The 22519-nt window shown below is 41.2% G+C and overlaps 1 protein-coding gene across 8 annotated transcripts in view; it reads right to left on the bottom strand.

Annotated features, from left to right (window-relative positions):
• The window catches only part of PAPOLA (poly(A) polymerase alpha), a 62068-nt gene extending 41540 nt beyond the window's left edge, over window positions 1-20528 (bottom strand). For 3 of the 8 annotated variants that reach the window (XM_047864341.1, XM_047864344.1, XM_047864347.1), the window contains exons 1-3: window positions 19112-19252; window positions 2796-2969; window positions 2300-2366 (exon numbers count right to left, since the gene is read on the bottom strand). In XM_047864341.1, the coding sequence (XP_047720297.1) occupies window positions 2300-2366; window positions 2796-2969; window positions 19112-19197 (327 nt within the window). In that variant the 5' untranslated portion in view covers window positions 19198-19252. Of the gene's footprint in view, window positions 1-2299; window positions 2367-2795; window positions 2970-19111; window positions 19253-19887; window positions 20087-20295 lie in introns of those variants that run through there. The other 5 variants (XM_047864340.1, XM_047864346.1, XM_047864345.1 and 2 more) reach the window with 4 other exon arrangements.
• Between the last annotated feature and the right edge of the window lie 1991 nt (window positions 20529-22519).

Below are 22519 nucleotides of genomic sequence, written 5' to 3'. Positions count from 1 at the left end.
CGACTTCAGCTCAGGTCATGGTCTCACAGCTTGTGAGTTCGAGCCCCGCGTTGGGCTCTGTGCTGACAGCTCGGAGCCTGCTTCAGATTCTGTGCCTCCCCCTCTCTCTGCCCCAACCCACTCTCATTCTGTCTCTGTCTCTCTCAAAAATAAATAAACATTAAAAGTAATAATAATAATAATTTAAAAAATAATATGTTACCCAGAAATGAAGAATGAAGATTCCTTAATTCGGGGCACAGAAAAGTATTTTAAGTTGCAAGTCTTTTTTTTTTTTTTTTTTTTTTTAAGTCTTAGGATATAGACGGCAAACAAGACAACTGAAGTAAAATTAAAATTTTATATAATTCCCCCCCTCCCAAAAGACTAAAAATGATTTGGAACTATATATTAAATCACTGTTTCTCAACCAGGGATGATTCTGCTCCTCAAGGAACATATGGCAACATCTGGAAATATTTTGGGTCATAATTTGGAGAGATGGGGGGGAGGGAGGACAGGGGCGGTGTATCTAGTAAAAATGGGGCCAGGGATAGATAGCAACCTTAAAAAAGAACTATCTGATCCAAAAATACCAACAGTGTCAACATCAAGAAATCCTATATCAAGTCTTAAAACTGACGAAGAAATTCTCTCTACAAAAGGCAAACACAAAAGATCAAAATTTATGAACCCTAACCTCAGTCCCATTCTCTAACCAACTTAATACTTGCAGTTAAGCTATACAGAAAAGGACACCAATAAATTTGAACAGGAATGAGCATTAATTTCATTAATCCAAACAAAATTTCTACCCTCAGAAAAACCAGCAGGAAGAACTCTATCAAGAATTACTGGTTAAAGAAACTTACGAGGAGGCACTTGAGGAAGTAGATGAAACAAAACTATCAATGAAGCAATATGCATTTTTCACATCAAATAAATCTAAGTCCTGGCTTTGTCTACTTGGCTGCGGTTTTAAACTTAAACATCTAAGACAATGCCATTAAAACATAGCTATTTCCCTCAGAAGATTAAGGAAACACGAAGTTCGATAAAGGAGGAAAAAATACTTAAGTTTGGAAATCTTCTGCTCAGCTCAAAAAGAACTTCCTTTTAAAAATCTCCTTTGTGGGGTGTCACCTGGGTGGCTCAGTTGGTTAAGCGTCTGCCTTCGGCTCAGGTCACGAATTCACGGTTTGTGAGTTTGAGCCCCTCATCGGGCTCTGTGCTGACAGCTCAGAGCCTGGAGCCTGCTTCCAATTCTGTGTCTCTCTCCCTCTCTCTGCCCCTCCCCTGCTCACGCTCTGTCTGTCTCCCTCTCTCAAAAGTAAATATTTTAAAAAAAGTTTTTTGATTAAAAAAAAAAAAAATCTCATTCGTATCAGGAATTCTATCAATAAGAAACATGTACTACACGGAATCTCCTATTTACAATACTCCCAGTGCTGAAGTTTTAATCAGTTACTTGAAATATATACACATGGTTTCAAGAAAACAATATTATAAACTTGACTAAAACCAAGACTTTCTTCTATGTTAACATCTGTCTCAGGTTTTCTTTACCCTTGGTTCTCTTTCCATCAATTTTTCAGTTGTGTTATACATTAAATATGCATTTTGTACTGCCCTGGGAAAATTACCACTATCTATGCAATTTTTTTTTTAATAATCTTTTTTTACCCCCAATCTCACAACCCTGAGATCAAGAGTCACACACTTCACTGACTAAGCCAGCCAGGCACCCCTATGCAACTTGTAAAAATGGGTCAAATGAATTGCCCACACAACTCTGAGAATATATTTATTTCCTTTACCAGAAGCCCCATCATGGATACAACAACCATATATATATATATATATATATATATATATATATATATATATATATGATTTTTCATAATGAAGTTTTAGGAACTCAGAGAATGTTATAAAAAACTAAACATACTCAGTTTGAGAGTATACTATCCGAAAACCTAAAAACTGTTCGTTGCTGTAGGATTGCTTAAAAGGTAACAAGATTCTCAAATACTTAATATACATTTTTAAAGCACCTCTTCAGGGAAACATCTATTATTTCTGTGAAGCATAAGTAATTACTGAGTTTCAGTTTTAAATATGGCAACCAGACAGTACTTATAAGTCACTGAATTCAGTTGTTTTCCCAGCTTTCAAAATAACTAGAAACAAAATATCAAACCAATGGTCTAAAACAAACTCTGCAGTGAAGACTAAGTCCATTCTAGGAAGAACGGGGTTACTTAAGACTACCGCTGTGTTCAGCTGGCAAATTATTTCACATACGAATACGTCACCTTACCTTGCTTTCACTGATTTCTCGTATCCACTCTTTTACCAGGTTATTTAATTTGCCCAAAATTAAAATCCTGTTGAAAAGAGCAAATATCAATCAAGTATCAAGTTGTTTCATTCCTAACTCAAATGAGAATCGGTGCTCAACAGGCGGCTCCCCAGACTGTAACCAGTTTTTAAGTTCCAGAAAGTAAGCACACGGTAGGGAACGACATGCAGGCAGGCAACGTCACACTGGCCAAGACGTTCCTTCAGCTGAGTCAGCCACTCCCCTTCTGACAAATCTGTACTGTAATAACCCGAAAGCATCAAAATTCAAAATTAAGGGAATAAAATTCTATGTAGAAAAAAAAAGGTTTTGCTAAGTATTGCTGCTGTCTGAAAAAGACAAATTTCAGAGGAGAATTCTGGCTTTCTGAGTAGGTTAAGGCCTCAAAACTAGTTTATTACAGTAATAAAAAAATTATACACGAAAAGAAACACACGCGGGCGGGTGAGGTCACCTGCGCTGCAGTTCCTCTTCCTCTTCAAACACCCCAAAGGGCTTCAGAGTCTCGATGAGTTTCTGTGTAAGGAGGCAGTCAGTCTCCTTGGGGGCTGCTAAGCTGATAGGAGAGGTAATGCCATAGTGCTTCTGTGGCGGCTGTGTTTGTTGTGATCCCTGCGTTGTAACTGGACTGCAAACAAAATTGGATACAATTACTGCCAAAGAAGTTCTACAATTTGAAACACATCGCTTGACTAGAACCGCTTTCATAAAACGCATTGCTAAACATAGATGGTTCCCTGCCCACCCGAAAAGCTTCCTCTCAAAGACATCTCACCACAAAAAGTAACCAACCAAAAGCAAGTGAGCAAAAAAGAAAACTTTATTTCTCTTCCCACTCCAAAGAGTTTAACTTTGCCACTACCTAAGTATCTAAATAAGCTGGAAAAATCCAGATCAAACATACTGGTAGAGAAAATACAATATGGAATATAGTGAATTTCTGAAAAAAATTTTACTTCGGGAAAAGGAGCCAAAATCTGTTATATAGTTATTTCTAAAGCAACGATTAACAAGCTACAAAAACACCATTTAACCAATACAAGAGACTCCCCACAAACAGAACTTAGTACCTGACTCACAATGAATAAAATTCAGAAAATACAGGGCAAATAACAAACATAACTTGTGGAGTGGGAGGCACTATATTCACACTAAACCTTACACATCTGTGATAAGAGGTTCACCCTTCCACAGTGATGCTAGTCTAAAAGTTTTTTCCGTTTTAAAAGGAATTCCCAATTTTTACAATCAGTAGGATTTTAATATAACTGGTTTTAAAAAAAAGGCATGGCATGCTTGAAATGCTTTCAGAAATTAATTCGACTCCAGTAATTTTTCAATGAAACCAGTGGTTTTTTATTCTTTTTGTTAAAATAATTCTAAGTCAATGGACAACAGCTCTAAAGGTAAGTAACACAATTATTATTTAAAAACTAACAAGTCCAGGGCGCCTAGGTGCCCCAGTCAGTTAAGTGCTGACTTCAGACCGCTAAGTGTCCGACTTCGGCTCAGGTCATGATCTCACAGTTCGTGGGTTTGGGCCCTCCCCCGACCCCTCCATCAGGCTCCGTGCTGGCAGTAAGGAGCCTGCTTGGGATTCCCTCTCTCCCACTCTCTCTGCTCCTCCCCGGCTTGCATGTAAGAGCTCGCTCACTTTCAAAATAAATAAATAAACCTTAGGGGGGGGGAAAATCGAATAACATACAAAATGAGGAAAGGGCTAAGGAAAGAACATAACATCTGGATCAATTATTTTTCCCAACTCTGTTCACTAAAAAATTAAGTGTTCGTTTTACACACATACACACCTCTCCTTTTCTTTCCAAGTTCTAAATATGTATTTTTTAAATTGAAATTCAAAAAAAAAATTGAAGTTCAAAAAAGAAATATTGAAGTACTATACTTAAGCAGCAACTTGCCAAATGCAAGAGTCCCATGCAGGAAGCTCCATTATGCGTTTAATACTTGTCCACTGGGTTCTGGTTTATACTGTGAACGCTGGGCTGTGTTCTATACTTTGTCTTCTGATACCAACACAGACCTAAGGATGCCAGGACAGCCATCCTGATTGTTTCTAAGTTAGCCATTGGTCTGTGTATCATCTAGTCAATGTTTCCTGGTCCAGTTATGCACTGTCTCAATTTTAACTCAGGTTTTATAGTAACGTTTACTAAATAAGTATGTCAGATATAATACGTGTTAGAGCAATTAATTCATGTCAGATCCTTCTTCCTACTCCTGTAACCTAAACTGCAGACCTATGCAAAAGCCATGTTAATTCACAGAGCTGGGATTCACCTGAGTACCAAGCACTAATACCTTACATTAATGTTCTATTTTCCAAATTTATGTAGCATCTCATATGATTAAAATATACAAAATTGGGGCGCCTGGGTGGCGCAGTCGGTTAAGCGTCCGACTTCAGCCAGGTCACGATCTCGCGGTCCGTGAGTTTGAGCCCCGCGTCGGGCTCTGGGCTGATGGCTCAGAGCCTGGAGCCTGTTTCCGATTCTGTGTCTCCCTCTCTCTCTGCCCCTCCCCCGTTCATGCTCTGTCTCTCTCTGTCCCAAAAATAAATAAACGTTAAAAAAAAAAAAAAAATTTTAAAATATACAAAATTAACCCAATAAATGCATTCATCATGTCCTGGTTAGTGCATGTTTTTGTCAATAAACAAATTGTTATCATCAGATTCCACAAAACTGACAACAAAAAGGTAGCCCTCAAAACTGTGTAACCATTTGAGAATTCTCCTTCACACACTACTCTGATTTCCAGTAAATTACATATTAAATGAAAAAACAGCACACTTAACCACATATCCCAAAGAGATTATATATATTCACTCTCATATTTTTCTTGCTTCCTAGGAGTTTCTCCAAGCAAACTAGCACCCTTCATGACGACCCCAGGATCAAAAATACTTTTATAAATGATTTTAGAAGGGAAGTAAAAATAATACAAAAACAGGGAGGGGACAAAACATAAGAGACTCTTAAATATAGAAAACAAACAGGGTTGCTGGAGGGGTTGTAGGTGGGGGGATGGGCTAAATGCACAAGGGGCATTAAGGAAGACACTTGTAGGGATGAGCACTGGGTGTTATACATAGAGGATGAATCACTGGAATCTACTCCTGAAATCATTATTGCACTATATGCTAACTCACTTGGATGTAAATTAAAAAAATAAAATAAAAATAGAAATTAAAAAAAAAAAAAGATTTTAACATGAGTAGAGCCAGAAATGAAAATAAGTACAAAGTTCATTTTAGCTAGACTTGATTCAAGTAAGGAGAGATTTCGCGTCAAGTCTGAACTGAATTCATGTTTTCACAACTTCAGGTAATAAGCCTCTATTGTATTGTTTTTTGTTTTGAGCAAGTAATAGGTTTCTTGCATTCATTCCTGTCTGAAGGGGTGAAATCCATTACCAGCTGAGTTTGGGATCATCAACAAACTATGAGTACCCATTCTCTGTGAGGTTAAGGCTCACTTATCTTTCCCATGTTTTTCTTTCTCAATATTAAGGTTTTTCATTCTCATACAAAAAAACAATGCTTGGAAAGGCCCTGTCTACATCAACAATATCAACAGAACATTAGGATATAGACTCATATTTCTAAATTCACATCAAGTTTGCTCACCCTAATTTGAAAAAATATTAGTTTCCACATTAACATTTTGATAGGGAAACATATCAGATGCAAATTATAACTTTTTATTTACTCTATTCAAAATATAGTCGCATCATCTAAAATAAAGTCAATTTATTTATCCCATCTAATTCAGAAAAAATGTATATATCTATACATGTATACATATAGAACATAATACTAATTCAAGAACACATAAATAAAAATAAATCACAACCAAATAAAAGGAAAAGAAGAAATATATGTTATGAAAGTTACAAGACACCTGTGCCTCCACTAAAAATGACTTAATCTTAGCTTAAGTAGCTAGACTAGGGAGTTCCAGGCTGCCATATGCTTTGAATGTCCAAAATGTCCCAAGCAGAAACATTAGCCATGACTGTATTGTAAATGGAGAAAGTCGAGTTTGCCATTCAATTTTAAATTAGAAATCAAGTAGACTGATAAAACAATTTAAAGGATCCTTTATTTGCTGTTCTGTTTCTAACAAAACAAAAATACACACTCTCCTGGAACAATTCACCGGACAGCTACCAACCCCCAGAACACAAAGCTCTTCCTCCCATTCTCGAACACATTAGACATCTGCCCATTATCTATCACTTTCTAGAGACATTTTTGCCAGTACTTAATTTTCTTCAGACATTATTCTATTTTAAAAATAAAATTCTAGGGGCGCAACTCAGTCAGTTAAGCATCCGACTCTTGATTTCGGTTCAGGTCATGATCTCACAGTTCACAGGATGGAGCCCCACATCAGGTCTGCACCAACAGGTGGAGCCTGCTTTTGGGGATCCTCTCTCTCCTCTCTCTGCCCCTCCCCTGCATATGCCTGAGCGCGTGCGTGCTCTCGCTCTCAAACTAAATAAAATTTAAAAAATAAAAATTCTACAATTATGAAAACAAAGAGGAAAAAAACCACATTAGATACAGAGCCACAGTATTTGTGATTCATTAATATTTCTTTCAGGTTGTCACTATCAAGAACACTTATGCTTTTCCTAAAGAGCAGTTTATTTTCATCTCAGGAACGTGATTTATCTTTACCTTTAGGACACTGAATTCTGAGAGTGAAACTGGTGGCCATTCAGCAAGTTCTCTACAATGAGCCAAGTATCACTGTTTGTAAGAAGTTTATCCTAATTTCTTGCTGTTTTAGATCTCTATCCTTACTTTGCCTTTTTACCCAATCTTTTTTTTTTTTTAAATGTTTATTTATTTTTGAGAGACAGAGAGAGACAGCCCAAGCAGGGGAGGGGCAGAGACAGGGAGACACAGAATCTGAAGGAGGCTCCAAGCTCTCAAAGCCTAACATGGAGCTCGAACTCACGAACCATGAGATCATGACCCCAGGCACCCCGCTTTTCACCCAATCTTTAATGCAAACATCTTGCTGGTTTTTCACATGTAACTAAAGCATTCCGTCTTAATTCTTTCTGGATCGGAGCAAGGTATAAATTCATACTTGTATATGTACTTACAGTACATTTACAAATTTTGACCCCTCTCAAAATCACAGAAGACAACAAAACATTACTTCCCCTACCCCGCTTGTTTTGGTGAGCACCAGAGCAGCACACTGAGGGTGTGGGGGAGCACAGCGGTAAGAATGTTCACAATTTTTCTCTCCCTTAGGACATGGGATATTTCCTTTACAATAGTTAAAATCTTTTCATCAAGGGGGCGCCTGGGTGGCGCAGTCGGTAAGCGTCCGACTTCAGCCAGGTCACGATCTCGCGGTCCGTGAGTTCGAGCCCCGCGTCGGGCTCTGGGCTGATGGCTCGGAGCCTGGAGCCTGTTTCCGATTCTGTGTCTCCCTCTTTCTCTGCCCCTCCCCCGTTCATGCTCTGTCTCTCTCTGTCTCAAAAATAAATAAACGTTGAAAAAAAAAAAATTTTTAAATCTTTTCATCAAGGCAAAGCTTACACAGGACACACGCCCACCTTTCCTTTGACTTTGTTTTGTTCTAACATTCTGTGTAACAATTCCACTCCAACTATTCTCGTTCTGACTCTTGGCACCTTGTCCTGCCCCTTTCTCCCTTGCCATGCCAGTCCACCATCCACACTATTACCAAGCATATCTTCCTAAAACACAGCTTCCTTAAAAACCTGTAGGACTTCAGACAATAGAATCCCAGAAAATAGAATCCAAAACTCTGTCTACAAAGTCTGCTCTCAACTCAGAAGCAATCTGATAAATAGAAAGAAAAAGCAGGGCTGATTTTACAGCTACTAGTTACAGATCACTCATTTCACTTCTGCCACTAGTTACATTACCAGTAAGCTGGACCTCTCTTCTCTACATTGAATGGCAAACTAGAAATTTAAAAACTATAACACACCTACAACACTAAAGAACGGTTTCCAAGCATAGGAAGTTTTAAACCAATACTCAAAAGTCCATCCTTTCCCAATGCTAGGCTATCCAAGACAGGATTCTAATTAGAATATTTTGGTACTTAGAAAGAACATCAACATTTTTGTGAAACTAGCATAGGACTATAGGTTGCTTATTTCAGCTATATATTTATTTCTAAAGTTTAGACATCTGACTTAATCAGTACACACTGAAATATCAACAACCACTAGGGTACATGATTGTAAAGCTAACTCAAATAGTGTAAGTATATAGTATGATTTGTTAACTTGTTTTGTGCCCATATATCCGAAGTCTGATCAATCTTTGTACAAATCATACGAATAACCATTTCAAGTCAGTGAGGAAAGTATGGAATATTCAAATGGGTTCGGTTGCTCATTGTAAAATGTATATTTCAGATGCCATTATTTCAAAATATTGAAAAATTAGAGATACTTCAAAGTTAAAAAAAATTAAGAACACTATTTTCAGAGCCATGCTTAAGATACACAAAACTCAAAAATACACAAAAAGATTTACCTACGTAAAAATATTCTAGCTTTTATATAACAAAAATGTATCATAAAGTTAAAAAAATTAAGTGAGGAAAATACATGCAACCTATGCGGAGTCATAATGCATAAAGAGTTTTTTTTTTAAATCAGCTAAAAAGTTTCACTGCAAATCAGGCAAGTAAATCAGGACAAACATTTTTCTGTCAGACTGCAGAAAAACAACGATATACATCTGGTAAAAATGAAAGACTTACTATAAACCTACAATATTGGTAATGTTGTAAGAAAATGAGCACTCCTCACAATCACAGAGGAAGTGAACATCATCTTAAAAAGCAATATGGCAATGTTCATTAAAATAAAAGATGCATGTATCAACTTTAAAAGTTTGTATCCAGGGGCGCCTGGGTGGCTCAGTGGGTTAAGCGCCCGACTTCGGCTCAGGTCATGATCTCGCGGTCTGTGAGTTCAAGCCCCGTGTCGGGCTCTGTGCTGACAGCTCGGAGCCTGGAGCCTGCTTCGGATTCTGTGTCCCCCTCTCTCTCTGGCCCTCCCCCGTTCATGCTCTCTCTGTCTCAAAAATAAATAAACATTAAAAAATAATAATAAATAAAAATAAATAAAAAAATAAAAAAAAGTTTGCATCCAGCAACTTCACCTTTAGCAATACTAGGGATACCAGGACACAAGACTCGAAGAAAAGGCCCTGAAATTGTGACACATGTTCTCTTTAACTCACAACACAGTTTTAGTATATGAAATAGAACATAAAAATCCAAATTTCCACCCACTTTAGGATAGGGGTACAATGGATTATAAGACAGGCCAAATATGGGTCCAAACTCCTGTACAGCAACAATAAACTTGAAATGAACAGTGTCTATCCCAGGGTTATACCCTATGGGGGGGGGGGGGGGATGCTTGGTATCTAAATACCTCCTTGACCCCACAGCTTCCGGAATTTGACCTTCCTCATAGGAATAATACAAAAAGATATCCAAGGCTGTTCGGTGGAGCACTGTATACAATGCACTAACTGGAAACCACCTAAATATCTATTAACATAATATAGGACTGATTAATTGCACTACATTCTTACAATGTAATACAATGCCATATAAAAAGAAAAAGGTGATTATTACACGTAGTAGCATGCAAAAATGGTCATACTATATCAGGTGAAATAAACTGTGGAATATAATTATGATAATAGGATTTATTGAAACCTCAATATATTCCAGGTAGCGGGTCAAGCACTTTACAATATTCCCAATTGTTCCTAGCAACTCTACTGTATCTGTCTCCATATTACAGAGGAAGAAAGTAGGGGCGCCCAGGTGGCTTAGTTGGTTAAGTGTCAGACTCTTGATTTTGGCTCAGGTCCTGACCTCAACGATTCAATTCGTGTGACAGTTGGGCTCAGCGCTGACAATGAGCTTGCTTGGGATTCTCTCTCTCCCTCTCTCTGCCCCTTCCCTGCTCACGGTCGGTCTCTCTCTCTCTCTCTCTCTCTCTCTCTCTCTCTCTCACTCACTCACTCAAAATACATAAACATAAAGGAAAGGAAAGAAGAAACAAACAAATACACCGGCTTACCTAAATTCACTGGGCCAGGATAAGAACCCAGGCATTTAACTATAATTGTAACCTTTATGCTGAGTTGTCTTTACACATCTTTCACAAAACACAGTTTTATATATTGAAAAAATTTATTATGTCTATAAACGCATAAAAACACACCAAAAAGAACTAAGATAGAATTTCACTTTGCACTTTCTAAAGGTTTCAGCACTGTGAAATTATTTTTAAAAACAAATTTAATGATGTCCTACAAAAGGCAAAATCATGTAATTCCACTATTCACCATAAAATTAAGTTAGTGATAGTAAGAAGGCCAAAATCATCCCCTAAAATTTTTCCCTGGCAGCAAGGAACACCAAGCAAATGTTTAATTGAAAACGATAATTAGCATTTTGATTATTAGATTTTTAAAATCAGTTTATGCTAATCAAAGCACATTATTTTAAAGTGAAATAAACAAAGTTTCAAAAAACGGATTTTTCATAGGGCATGCGGGTGCCTCAGTCAGTTAGTCGGACTTTGGTTCCAGTCATGATCTCGGGGTTCAATGGTTCACACCCCTACATCCGGCTCTGTGCTGACAGCTCGGAGCCTGGAGCCTGCTTTGGATTCTGTGTCTCCCTCTCCCGCTGCCCCTCTCCCACTGCGCTTCATCTCTCTCTCAAAAATAAATAACATTTTAAAAAATGGATTTTTCAGTGCAATACTGTGATTAGAAATAGTAAATACAAAGAAAATCATGCTCCATTTTCTTGCTCCAAAAAACTGCTAAAGCGTTCAAGTTTATAAAACTTTGTATCAATCCAGTTTTTCTAAAAGCTTCTTTTTCTCATTTACCTTAATTTTGCCAGAAAGCATAGTATTTATTAGGCTGAATTTACTGAATTCCTAAATATGTTATGAAATACAACACTAAAATCAGGAATATAAAAATTGTCTCTGCTCTGGGTGACAATCTCAAATTTGGTCTGGGATCCTTAAAAAACAAGTGCAAAGTAAAAGCTTAAAATAAATACTACAGAAACAAAGAATCGAAGCTATGCCAAAGAAAATCGTTAAGGAGGTGTGTGCACTCTGAATGACTTTGATGGGGTGGGGGGAGGCAGTCTAGGCAGATGACGAACACAGAAAAGGAAAGGAAAAGTCACCAATGGTGTTTTCCCAAATGGTTAATGTGTAATGACTGCATCCCAATTTAAACAAAGCTCATACTACTGATGAATCCCTGCTTCCTCATACTGAGCATGTGGAATATGTTATGGCGTATGGTACGAACAAAGTCAACTGCCTCCAAATCCAAAGCTACTAGCCAATAGAAAACACTTTAGCATTTCTTCCTAGTTTTAGTTATTTGAGCTAAAATCGAAAGCTTAACTTGTTTAATAGTCTTCTTTGGAAGCAATCGGTAAATCACGAAAACTTACTCAACGTAACATTTCACCACAGTGTGATTTGCTGTAAAGAGGCTTTAGCCTTAAACATAACAAAATGTGCCATCCGGATTACACAGGAAGGAAAGGACACCAGACAGAAAAGGAAAAAGGGATCTTTCTAAAATGTCTCAATGTGCACTCAATAGTAATCCTTAGCAGAAATATTACAATTACTTTCACAAGAAGTCTAATGTGGAATGCTTTAATTTTTTTTAATTTAATTTTTTTTTTTTTTTTTTTTTAGAGAGAGAGAGAGAAAGAGAGAGCATGGGAGAGGCAGAGACACAAAATCCGAAGCAGGCTCCAGGCTCTGAGCTGTCAGCACAGAGCCCGACGCGGGGCTCCAACTCATGAACCATGAGATCATGATCTGAGTCAAAATCGGATGCTTAACCGACTAAGCCACCCAAGCGCCCCTAACACTGAATGTTTTGATTTTAGTAGTAGCTTAGTCAAGCATACAGACAAGACAATGTACTTGATCACTAAGAAATTATACTAAGAATCACTAATTTATCTGCCATGTGTTCTTTGTGAAGCGGTACCAAACATATCTAGGACTACTTGTTATGTTCTTAAAATATGTATTCCAAGTGAATCAGCCAATATTTAGTAAGTACAGGGTCCAGTAAGTTCATGCTCAAGGGACTAAATTATGATGAATCCCAAAGGCAAACTTTGGAAATGCAAGGCTGATTATGCAGGTACTTGTTACTCAATTATAACAGCCAAGTTATTCTTCCTTCCTAAGGGCACCTCCGACTGCCTTCTTGCCCCCTCTCCCAACAGACTAGGAGAAGTAAAAAAAAATAGCCAGACCTGGGACACCTGCATGGCTCAGTCGGTTGAGCATCCAAGTTTGGCTCAGGTCACGATCTCACAGTTTTTGAGTTTGAGCCCTACGTCGGGCTCTGTGCTGACAGCTCAGAGCCTGGAGCCTGCTTCAGATTCTGTCTCCCCCTCTCTCTGCCCCTCCCATGCTCACATTCCATCTCCTGTCTCTCTCTCTCTCTCAAAAATAAATATAAAAAAAAATGTTTTTTTTAAATAGCCAGACCACAGTACTCATGCATCAGTTTTCCAAGTACAACTTGAAAATGAAGACAATGTAAATATAACAGAATTTGAAAAAGTATAAAGATGTATTAGAAAAGAATAGTCAAAAATATACTGTTGGGGCACCTGTGTGGCTCAGTTGGTTAAACTTCTGACTCTTGATCTCAGCTCAGGTCATGGTCTCCCGGTTAGAGGGATGGAGCCCTGCACTGTGCTCTATGCCAACAGCACAGGGCCTGCTTGGGATTCTCTCTCTCTCAAAATAAATAAACTTAAACATATATATACATATAAATTCACATATATAATCATAGTTTTATAGTACATACTATATAATATATAGTATTATAACAGTATTATAACACACATAGGTACTTATACATAGAAGTGTGTGTGTGTGTGTGTGTGTGTGTGTATAGTCATAGCATAAAACATTAACTGCAGGAAATACAAAATGTTTTTGATGACCAAAATGACAGGAATACTATTCTTAACCCATAAACTGTAAAAGCCATCATAAAATGCCAGAGCTGATTTCTGGACAAAGTATAGATGGAATATAAATTTGAAAGATAATTCTGTGACAGAAGAGGAAGAAAATAAAGCTACCTAGCAAAATCCCTACACTTTTTCCTTTCCCAAATCCTTAAATTTCCACAATTGAGAATGTTATATAATTCTGAAGACCTACAATTCAAGGATTAAAAAGTTAACACCTAGAAAGTCAGCTAAGCATCCCAATTCGGGCAAGTTAAGATCTCACAGTTCATGGGTTCGAGCCCTGGGTCAGGCTCTGGGCTGACAGCTCAGAGCCTTGAGCCTTCTTCAGATTCTGTGTCTCCTTCTCTCTCTCTGTCCCTCCCCTGCTCATGCTCTGTGTGTCTCAAAAATAAACAAACATAAAAAAAAAATAAGGAACACTTTCCACAGAAAGCAGTCGTCACAAAATAGGAGCCTGTAGAGTGGTAAAGCTGTATGTAGCTTTAAATAAATAACACTAAAAACACATACTCAGATCTTAGGTTCTGTAGTATATTATAGTTTATGTATAATACACAAATACAATAAATACATGTCGGCAGTAAAAAAAATTTGAGGTTCAAATATTCTACACGCAAGAAACATGATCTTGAAAATTAACTCTACTTAAGACATCTGAATAGATCCCAACTGAGCTGATCAACAGTTTCTGAGGAGATGGTATAGTACCAGAATGAGAACAGAACACGGAACCCAAAGCTGAATTAAGTCCCAATTTACTATGTAAGCACCCTTAAGATCCTGGATAAGTAACTACTTCAAGCCTCAATTTATTTATAGGGAATTAATACCTCCTGGAACGTTGCTGTTCTGTGAATCATAAACTGAGAATGTGCAATTATTTAAAAGCTACCGAATAATCAGAACAATGAACATACAGAATAAAAAACATGCCTCCCACCCCATCAAAATGGGAAATAGCTAGGAATCCAAATGGCTTCATTCTGGCCAGAAAACTTTCACCTCTGGAGGTGGGAATGATCAGGGAAGAGGAACTGATTTACTCAATTCTCACACCTTATTTCCTAACTTCCCCATCAAAAAGCATGAATTGAAAACAGGCCTAAGGTAAAATACCACATTTCAAAACCACAGTCAACATTTATTAGGCAGCAAGCAATTCATTAGAAAAATCTCAAAATCCTAAAATCTGAAAACCAAAATCTCTCCAAGTTAGAAGTTATCTTCCCTAGGGGTGCCTGGGTGGCTCAGCCGGTTAAGTGTCCAACTTCAGCTCAGGTCATAATCTCACGGTTCATGGGCTGGAACCCTGCATCGGGCTCTGTGCTGACAGCTTGGATCCTGGAGCCTGCTTCAGATTGTGTGTCTCCCTCTCTCTCTGCCCCACCCCCGCTCACAGTCTCTCGGTCTCTCAAAAATAAACATTAAAAAAAAAATTTGTTTTTAAGTTATCTTCCCTAAAGGTTATCTATGCATTGTTTCCCAGGACAACAAAAAAGTCTTTAAACCACTGTGTCCATCCCTCCAGACTGCCCAAAAGCCACCCAGAGATGCTACAATGGCACCGCCATTGGAAACAGCAGACGGGAAGCTATTAGCTGTTGCTGTACAGCAGCAATTTGTAAGTTCTCAAACTTTCTGGTTACAGACTTCTTTTATAAGTCTTAAGATTTACTGAGGACCCCAAAGAATTTTTGCTTATATGGATTATGTCTGCCAATATTTACTGCACTGGAATTATAACTGGGATATGTTTTTTAATGTTTATTTAAGTAGCAAGAAACCTATTACACATTAACATAATTGTTTAAAACTGTTCTCCAAAACAAAAAATTTAGTGAGACAATCCCACTATTTTATATTTTTGCAAGACTCTTTAATTCTGGCTCAATCAAAGACAGCTGGATTCGCCTATCTGCTTCTTCATTTAATCCCTTTGATAGGTTGTTCTGGTAACACACCTATGAAGAAAACCTGGCATCACACCATCCTCACTGGAGAAGAGTATTTTAACAGCTTTTTAAAAAAATTGTGGATATTCTTCTTTGATACTACACCAAAACTCCACAAGTGGTAACTTATGAAAGATTACGGTATGAAAGCTCAAACTATTATCAATAAACCACCTGTACTCTAATGTATTAAAATCCATGAGTCTAGGGGTGCCTGGCTGGCTCGGTCCGTGCAGTGTGCCACTCTTGATCTCAGGGTTGTGAGTTCGAGCGCTCTGTTGGGTGTAGAGATTACTTAAAAATAGAATCTTAACAAAAAAAAAAAATCCATCGGTCTACCCTGTCCTTTGAATGAACTTTTTGCCAATGTACAATTTTATTAGAACAAAATTATGCAGATCTTCCAAACGTTGACATATTACACAAAATTTAAAAAACTATCGTTAATATCACCACCAATCTAGTCAGAAACATTTTTTTTAATTTGGGGGAAACTGTCAAGCTCACGATGACACAAACAAGATTTCCAAAATTCTAGCTTTTGTCACAAAGTTCAAATTTATCATTTGGCCACCAAAGCTGTCAGCTGTTTTCCTTAAAGAGACAGGATCACTTCACGGTCAAGTTAAACGTCAAAACCCATGGTTCATCATCTGTTTTTTTCAGATAAAAGAGCTCTGTGAGGAAAAACACTAGTGCAGTTCACAAATCAATCATACGTGTGCAACTTTTTAGTATACATGTGTACTTCCTCTGTTACCACGGCACCTATAAGACATAAACTTGTGTCAAGATTAAAATGAACGTGTTTTACCGTTTCATCAAGAAATTTTGAAATGGACGTGTGTGATGAAGAAATGTAAGACCTTCTAGTACAATATGGTGCCTCTCTCTGCCTTGATTTTTCCTAAGGCACGAACAACATTCCCCACTAGAGCTTTCGCACCGTCAATTCAAATGTCAATAGAGTGAGAGACATAACATTCCAGCACTATTATGAAAATAATTTGAATCTTATGTACTCCCTAAAAGGATCTCAGAGACACCCCTTCCCCCAGCTCCCACTGTGAGAATCGCTGGTACTACCATCCACCAGGCGGCCCCCGTTCTATCCATTAGAACTTCATGAAACTTTTTGACAGTCCCCAATAGGTGGGAGAAAAGCTATGGTCTCCCCCAAATCTTGTTAAATATCTCCTCCAGGGGGCGCCTGGGTGGCGCAGTCGGTTAAGCGTCCGACTTCAGCCAGGTCACGATCTCGCGGTCCGGGAGTTCGAGCCCCGCGTCAGGCTCTGGGCTGATGGCTCAGAGCCTGGAGCCTGTTTCCGATTCTGTGTCTCCCTCTCTCTCTGACCCTCCCCTGTTCATACTCTGTCTCTCTCTGTCCCAAAAATAAATAAACGTTGAAAAAAAAATTTTTTTTTTTAAAAATATATCTCCTCCAGTAACTTCAACAACATTCTCTAAATGTTTTATGAATGCTAGGCCACTGACAATGGTTACTCTCCTCAAAATCTTTTTATTGTTAAGTGTGATAGCCAGAACTGAGCTCGTGCAAATAATGATCTGCCCATCACAGGGTAGGGCAGAAATCAAAATATAGTTTCCAGAGGGCATTATATTCTATTAATGCAATGGAAGAACCTTGCCAGGGTACATATGCAACATCTAGAGACATTTTCGGTTGTCACTACTGGAGAGATGGGGGCTGGGGCTCCCGAAATCCAGCAGGTTGAAGCCAGGGATGCTGTTAAACACCTTACAACAGGGGCGCCTGGGTGGTTCAGTCAGTTGAGCGTCCTATTTTGGCTCAAGTCATGATCTCATGGTTCATCAGTTTGAGCCCCGCGAAGGGCTCTGTGCTGACAGCTCAGAGCCTGGAGCCTGCTTCGGATTCTTCGACTCCTTCTCTCTCTGCCCATCCCCCGCTTGTGGCTCTGTCTCTCAAAAATTTATTGTAAAAAAAAAAAAAAAAAAATTGGGGGGCGCCTGGGTGGTTCAGTCGGTTGAGCGTCCGACTTCAGCTCAGGTCATGATCTCACAGTTCGTGATTTTGAGCCCCGTGTAGGGCTCTGTGCTGACAGCTCAGAGCCTGGGAGATTCTGTGTCTCCCTCTCCCTGCTCCTCCCCCACTCACATTCTTTCTCTCTCAAAAATGAATAAAAACATTTAAAAATAAATAAATAAGCAAACACCTTACAACACACAAGACAGACCCCTCCAAAGAATTATCTGGCCATAAATGTCAACAATACCTACCAGAGAAACACTGTATTGATGGATCCTAAGATTACCAAAATTTCTGGAAGCTTCATCACCATGGCTTTTTTTTTTTTAATTTATTTGTTTTGAGAGAGAGAGAGAGAGAGAGAGCGCGAACAAGTGCACTCAAGCAGGGGAGGGGCAGAGAGAGAAGAATCCCAAGCAAGCTCTGCTCTGTCAGACCAGAGCCCTAACATCCCGGAACCATGAGATCATGACCTGAGCCGAAGTCGGACGCTTAACCGACTCAGCCACCCAGGTGCCCCATCACCATGACTCTTAAATTGGACCAGCCTTTCAAAATTACACATGCTATTACATATGCTTTTTAGACAAAACAGGAACACTTGTTCACAATGCTTTATAACGAACTTCAATACTCTTTGATTTAACCCATTCTGACAACTCACGTAAGGTCTATACACACTCCCAGCCACCCAAATTTAACAGGACAGGCATCCCTAAACTGCAAGTGGAAATCAAACAAGATCTAGTCTGAAATCACAATTCACAGCTTCAAAGAAATGAAATGAAAGTGTGACACCAGAACATGAAAAACAAAGAAAGCCAATCAATGTGGAAAAAGGCGTATTTAACTAAGCAGTCTGGTCTTTCTGTTGTTTACTTAAATGTATACTACGCTTATGGTTAAAAATGAAAGGGACAGCTAATGAAAAGCTGGCCATATCGTTAGCATTTCAAAAAACACACTGGAAAGCTAATCATCCATGTATGAATCTGCTGCCTTAACTCTGTCTTCCATTTTATACATTTGAACTTACTTCCAAAAACATTTTTGCTCTGAGGTCTTTAAAGAAAACGTACACCTCCCTTCCTCAAAGAATGCTGGGGAAAAGTAGGTGTAAAAGTATTTTTATTTTCTAAAGAGAAAGACACAACTATGTTATTTCTAATTAAAACCTTTCAAGGCATACATTTCCTATCACTGACCAATTTGTAACTCTGCCATGATTATCATAAAGTTGCTTTTCAAGCACAGCAATAAGACGTGAGCTAACACAAAGAAGTCACATGGCATCACTAAAAACATTTAATTGCTGATCTGGAAAATACCACAAAAATCAGTGCTCCTCGTGCCTCTTTCCACCATTTCATTAAAAGGATGAATGAATCAATTAACAGGGATCTTGCAGATTCTAAGATTTTAGGTCTGCATATTTAATTAAAACTAGCAAATATTCTCATTACAGAAATGTTGACAGGTCCTTTAAAAACGACAGGAGCGGGTGAGGAGCATGAAATTCTTTTTAAAAAGACTGTATAAAAAGCAATAGACGTCTTAAAGCCTGTGTCAAAGTTAGGGCCTCGGCTGTGAAGAGACACACACGCACACAAGTACACAGACCTATAAACTTGTAAAACTAATCAGTGATATTTGCGAAAAAGAAATGGTCTTTACTTAAAAAAAAATAAATAAAATAAATAAAATAAACCTGTGGTGCTGTAATCGGTGTCTAGAAATCAGAAGACCTTTATTTTGCATTTCAGTAAAACTTCCAGTGTCAATTACATGCTTCATTTGGGGACCACAAAGAAGAAAATTCAGTCTAGTCTCAGAGGAGCACTCTCACCCTCGAACCTTCATAAATGGAAGAAATGCAGTCTCACTATTTAGGCCTCGACACTGCTGTATATACGCAGAAAGGAAAAACAAACAAAACAAAACAACTGTAAGCGACTTCCGACCCCAACAATGAGCTCGCAAATTACATCTCGTTCTTTGAAAGAGAAAGAAAACAGAAACTTTTTAAAACGCCCGACGAGGGAAGCAAGGGAGAGGACGCAGCCCTCGAGAGACCAGAAAGGCGGGGATGGACTGGCTTTAAGTCCACAAGGAGAAAAATTTTAAAGCACCACTAGAGACGGGAGGGAGAAGGCAAGCAGAATGAATCCGACTGCCCCATCAAAACAAAACAGAGCAACACCTAACAAAACGCGCTGCGGAGGACACACACCCTGGCAAGTGCCCCTTCGCCGAGTGGGGGAAAGCCTGGGGGCGGGGGGAGGGGGGGGGTCCAAACACCGAGCAAGCAAGGCTCGACGCTCGAAACTGCGCTTTTAGCTAGTGCTCGTGCAAGCTGGGACGTGGAAGTGGGTTAACTCTGGCGCACGATTTGGGCATCCTGGAAACGGGAGGAAGACAGGGACGCGGCGGAGGCAGACCAGGAAGAGAGCATCGAAACGAGCCTGGGAGACGCCGAGAGCGAACCTGAACCCCGTGTGCCGACCCCGCGACCAGCAGGGCCTTCCTTCCCCGCCGCCAGGCATTGGCTTTTTTGTTTGGTTTGGTTTGGTTTCTCTTTTTCCTTTTTTCGGACGGGGCGGAGAAGCGGGCGCAGTAAGGTTCGGGTTCCCCCGGCCGTTCCGGAAGGGGAAGGCCCCCGGCCCGACGGCCGCGGAGCCAGGAAGGGGTGGGGGGAAGCGGGAACCGAGCACTAGGGGAAGTGCGGCGGCGAGCGGGTGAGGAAACAGGAAGAGCCCCGTTCCCGCCTGCCTCCCGCCCCCCTCCCCGGGCCGAGGGCCCGGCTCTCGCGCCACCCCCTCCCCCTCCCCCTCCCCCCCGACGCCCCCAAGGCCCCGCCGGCGTGCTAGAGAAAACAGAATACAAATCACTCACAACGGCATCGTCTCCTGCGCCGGCACCGCCCAGTCACTTCCCCCCCGCAACCGCCGCCGCTGCCGCCCTGGGCATGATCCACTGAGGCGGGAGGGAGGGGGGGGCCTGCCTCAGCCCTGGGTCCAACCCCACTCCCGCACCGCTCCCGCCGCTTTAAGCGCTTCTCCTCCTTCCCCTTCGTCCTAACATGGCGCCCGAGCGCTACCACAGCAACGTTCTAGAACTGCTGACGCCGCCACGCACGCCGTGCGCGCGCCTGCGCCGAGGCCGCCCGGCCCCGCGCAGCCTCACGGGAACTGTAGTTCGTGAGGCGGCCGGCGGGCCGCCAATTTCCGCCCCGGGGCCGTCGCGCTTCCGCGGCGAGGGTCGAGGGTCTGGTGGGAGCGGTGCGGGAGGCTCCCGGCCGCGGGCCGTTCCTCGAGCGAGGACGCCGGAGGGCACGACGCGGACGCGGACGCGGCCCCGACGACTGAGGAAGGGCCCGAGCGCGAGGCTCCGCTTCCAGCGCATTGTGAGGTGCCGCCGTTCTCGCCGCCCGAGGTCGCGGCGGCCGCGCTTCCCCTCGAGCGGCGCTTGGCGGGGACCGAGGCGCCCACGGGTGTGCCGCGGGCCGCCCGAGCGCGCGGGGCTCAGGACGGGGCCGCTCGGGTCGGTGCCTTGGGTGGCCGCAAGTTGCTCGGCCTCTTCGTACTGTTCTGCCAGGCGACAGTAAGATCTGCCCCCGAGGCTTGTGGCGATTGCTGCGTGTGTTGGCGCCGGAGGGGTGCTTGGCACGGGCTGGTTGTTGGGACACTCCCCTCCCCTACTAGACCGGGGTCCCCCTAGGCGAGCTTTTCGGCTCCCCTGGCCACTGGAGTGTGTGCACGCAGGCGCTCAAGAAGTCTTTGTGGAATGAATCCGTTTGCGGGGCAGGACTGTGATGACGGCGAGTTCTGGAGCACGAGCTCATCGTTACAAACAAGTGGTGCCCTGGAACTTACCGATAAAGCTGCTGCACTTAAGTGGAAAGATCGCTGGCAGTAACCGTTGGGATTTTAGCAAGGACTGTGTTGTGCGGCCCTGATCTATCCCTGGGGGTGGGACCCGGGAGCGGACCCCTCCCTCCTCCCCCGGAGCAACGGTTGAAAGCAAAGTGCCTGAAGCCGATCTGATATTCCTTCCCTCTTCGAATTGGAATGCTATCAAAAGTGTCCCACCGAAGGCTTATGGAGGGTCGGGAAGGAAATAAATACGGGGAAGATGAAGTTCTAAATTATTTAAGTAGATTAGTAGTGGACTCCTGGAGCCTGGGGAAATTTGGCAAAGGACTTCCCTGTTTTCACAGGACATCTGTCTAGCAGGAGGAGCCATCTAGGGCTAAAGGCTCAATGGGAGAAGCCCAGGACCTAAACCTGCAATCTCCGACACTATAGTCGTTTGTCACCTGTGACTTTTGAGCCCTGGGAATGAGGCTAGTTCATTTAAGATGTTCTGTAAGTGCAAAATACAGATTTCAGGGGTCTTGGAACAAAATCATGAGATACCTAACTGATACTTATTATATTCATTACATACTGAAATAGTATTTTGGATATATAAAAAAAAATCGTTTAAAATGAATTTCATCTGTTTGTTTTTAAAATGTGGCTACCAGGACATTTTAAATTCTGTGCGTGGCCCTCATTTCTATTGAACAGGGCTGATTGGGAGACGGACTTGAACTTGATTCTCAATTCTACTTACTCCCTTACCCTCTTGTCATCAAGGTGGTTTGGGTTGAGGGCCCAGTAGCACACCCGTCCTTGAAAGCTTGAAAATTTGAGATCCATGGGTGCCTGGGTGGCTCAGTCGGTTAACTGTCCGACTTTGGCTCAGGTCATGATCTCACACTTGGTGAGTTCGAGCCCCGCATCGGGCTCTGTTGCTGACAACTCGGAGCCTGGAGCCTGCTTCGGATTCTGGGACTCCCTCTCTCTCTGCCTCTCTCTCTCTCTCTCTCTCTCTCTCAAAATAAATAAGTAAACTTTTAAGAAAAAAGGTTAGGGGCACCTGGGTGGCTCAGTCAGTTAAGCATCCAACTCTTGGTTTCAGCTCAGGTCATGATCTCCTGGTTCGTGAGTTCTAGCCCCGCATCGGGCTCTGTGCTGACAGTGCAGAGCATGCTTGGGATTCTTTGTGGTGTTCCTCTCTCTGCCCCTCCCCTGCTCACTCTATCTCTCTCTCTCTCAAGATAAGTTTTTTTTTT

The sequence above is a fragment of the Prionailurus viverrinus genome, chromosome B3, assembly GCF_022837055.1.
Source record: "Prionailurus viverrinus isolate Anna chromosome B3, UM_Priviv_1.0, whole genome shotgun sequence".
In the NCBI taxonomy this organism is placed as follows: domain Eukaryota; kingdom Metazoa; phylum Chordata; class Mammalia; order Carnivora; family Felidae; genus Prionailurus; species Prionailurus viverrinus.
This window is presented reverse-complemented; position numbering and strand designations above follow the sequence as displayed.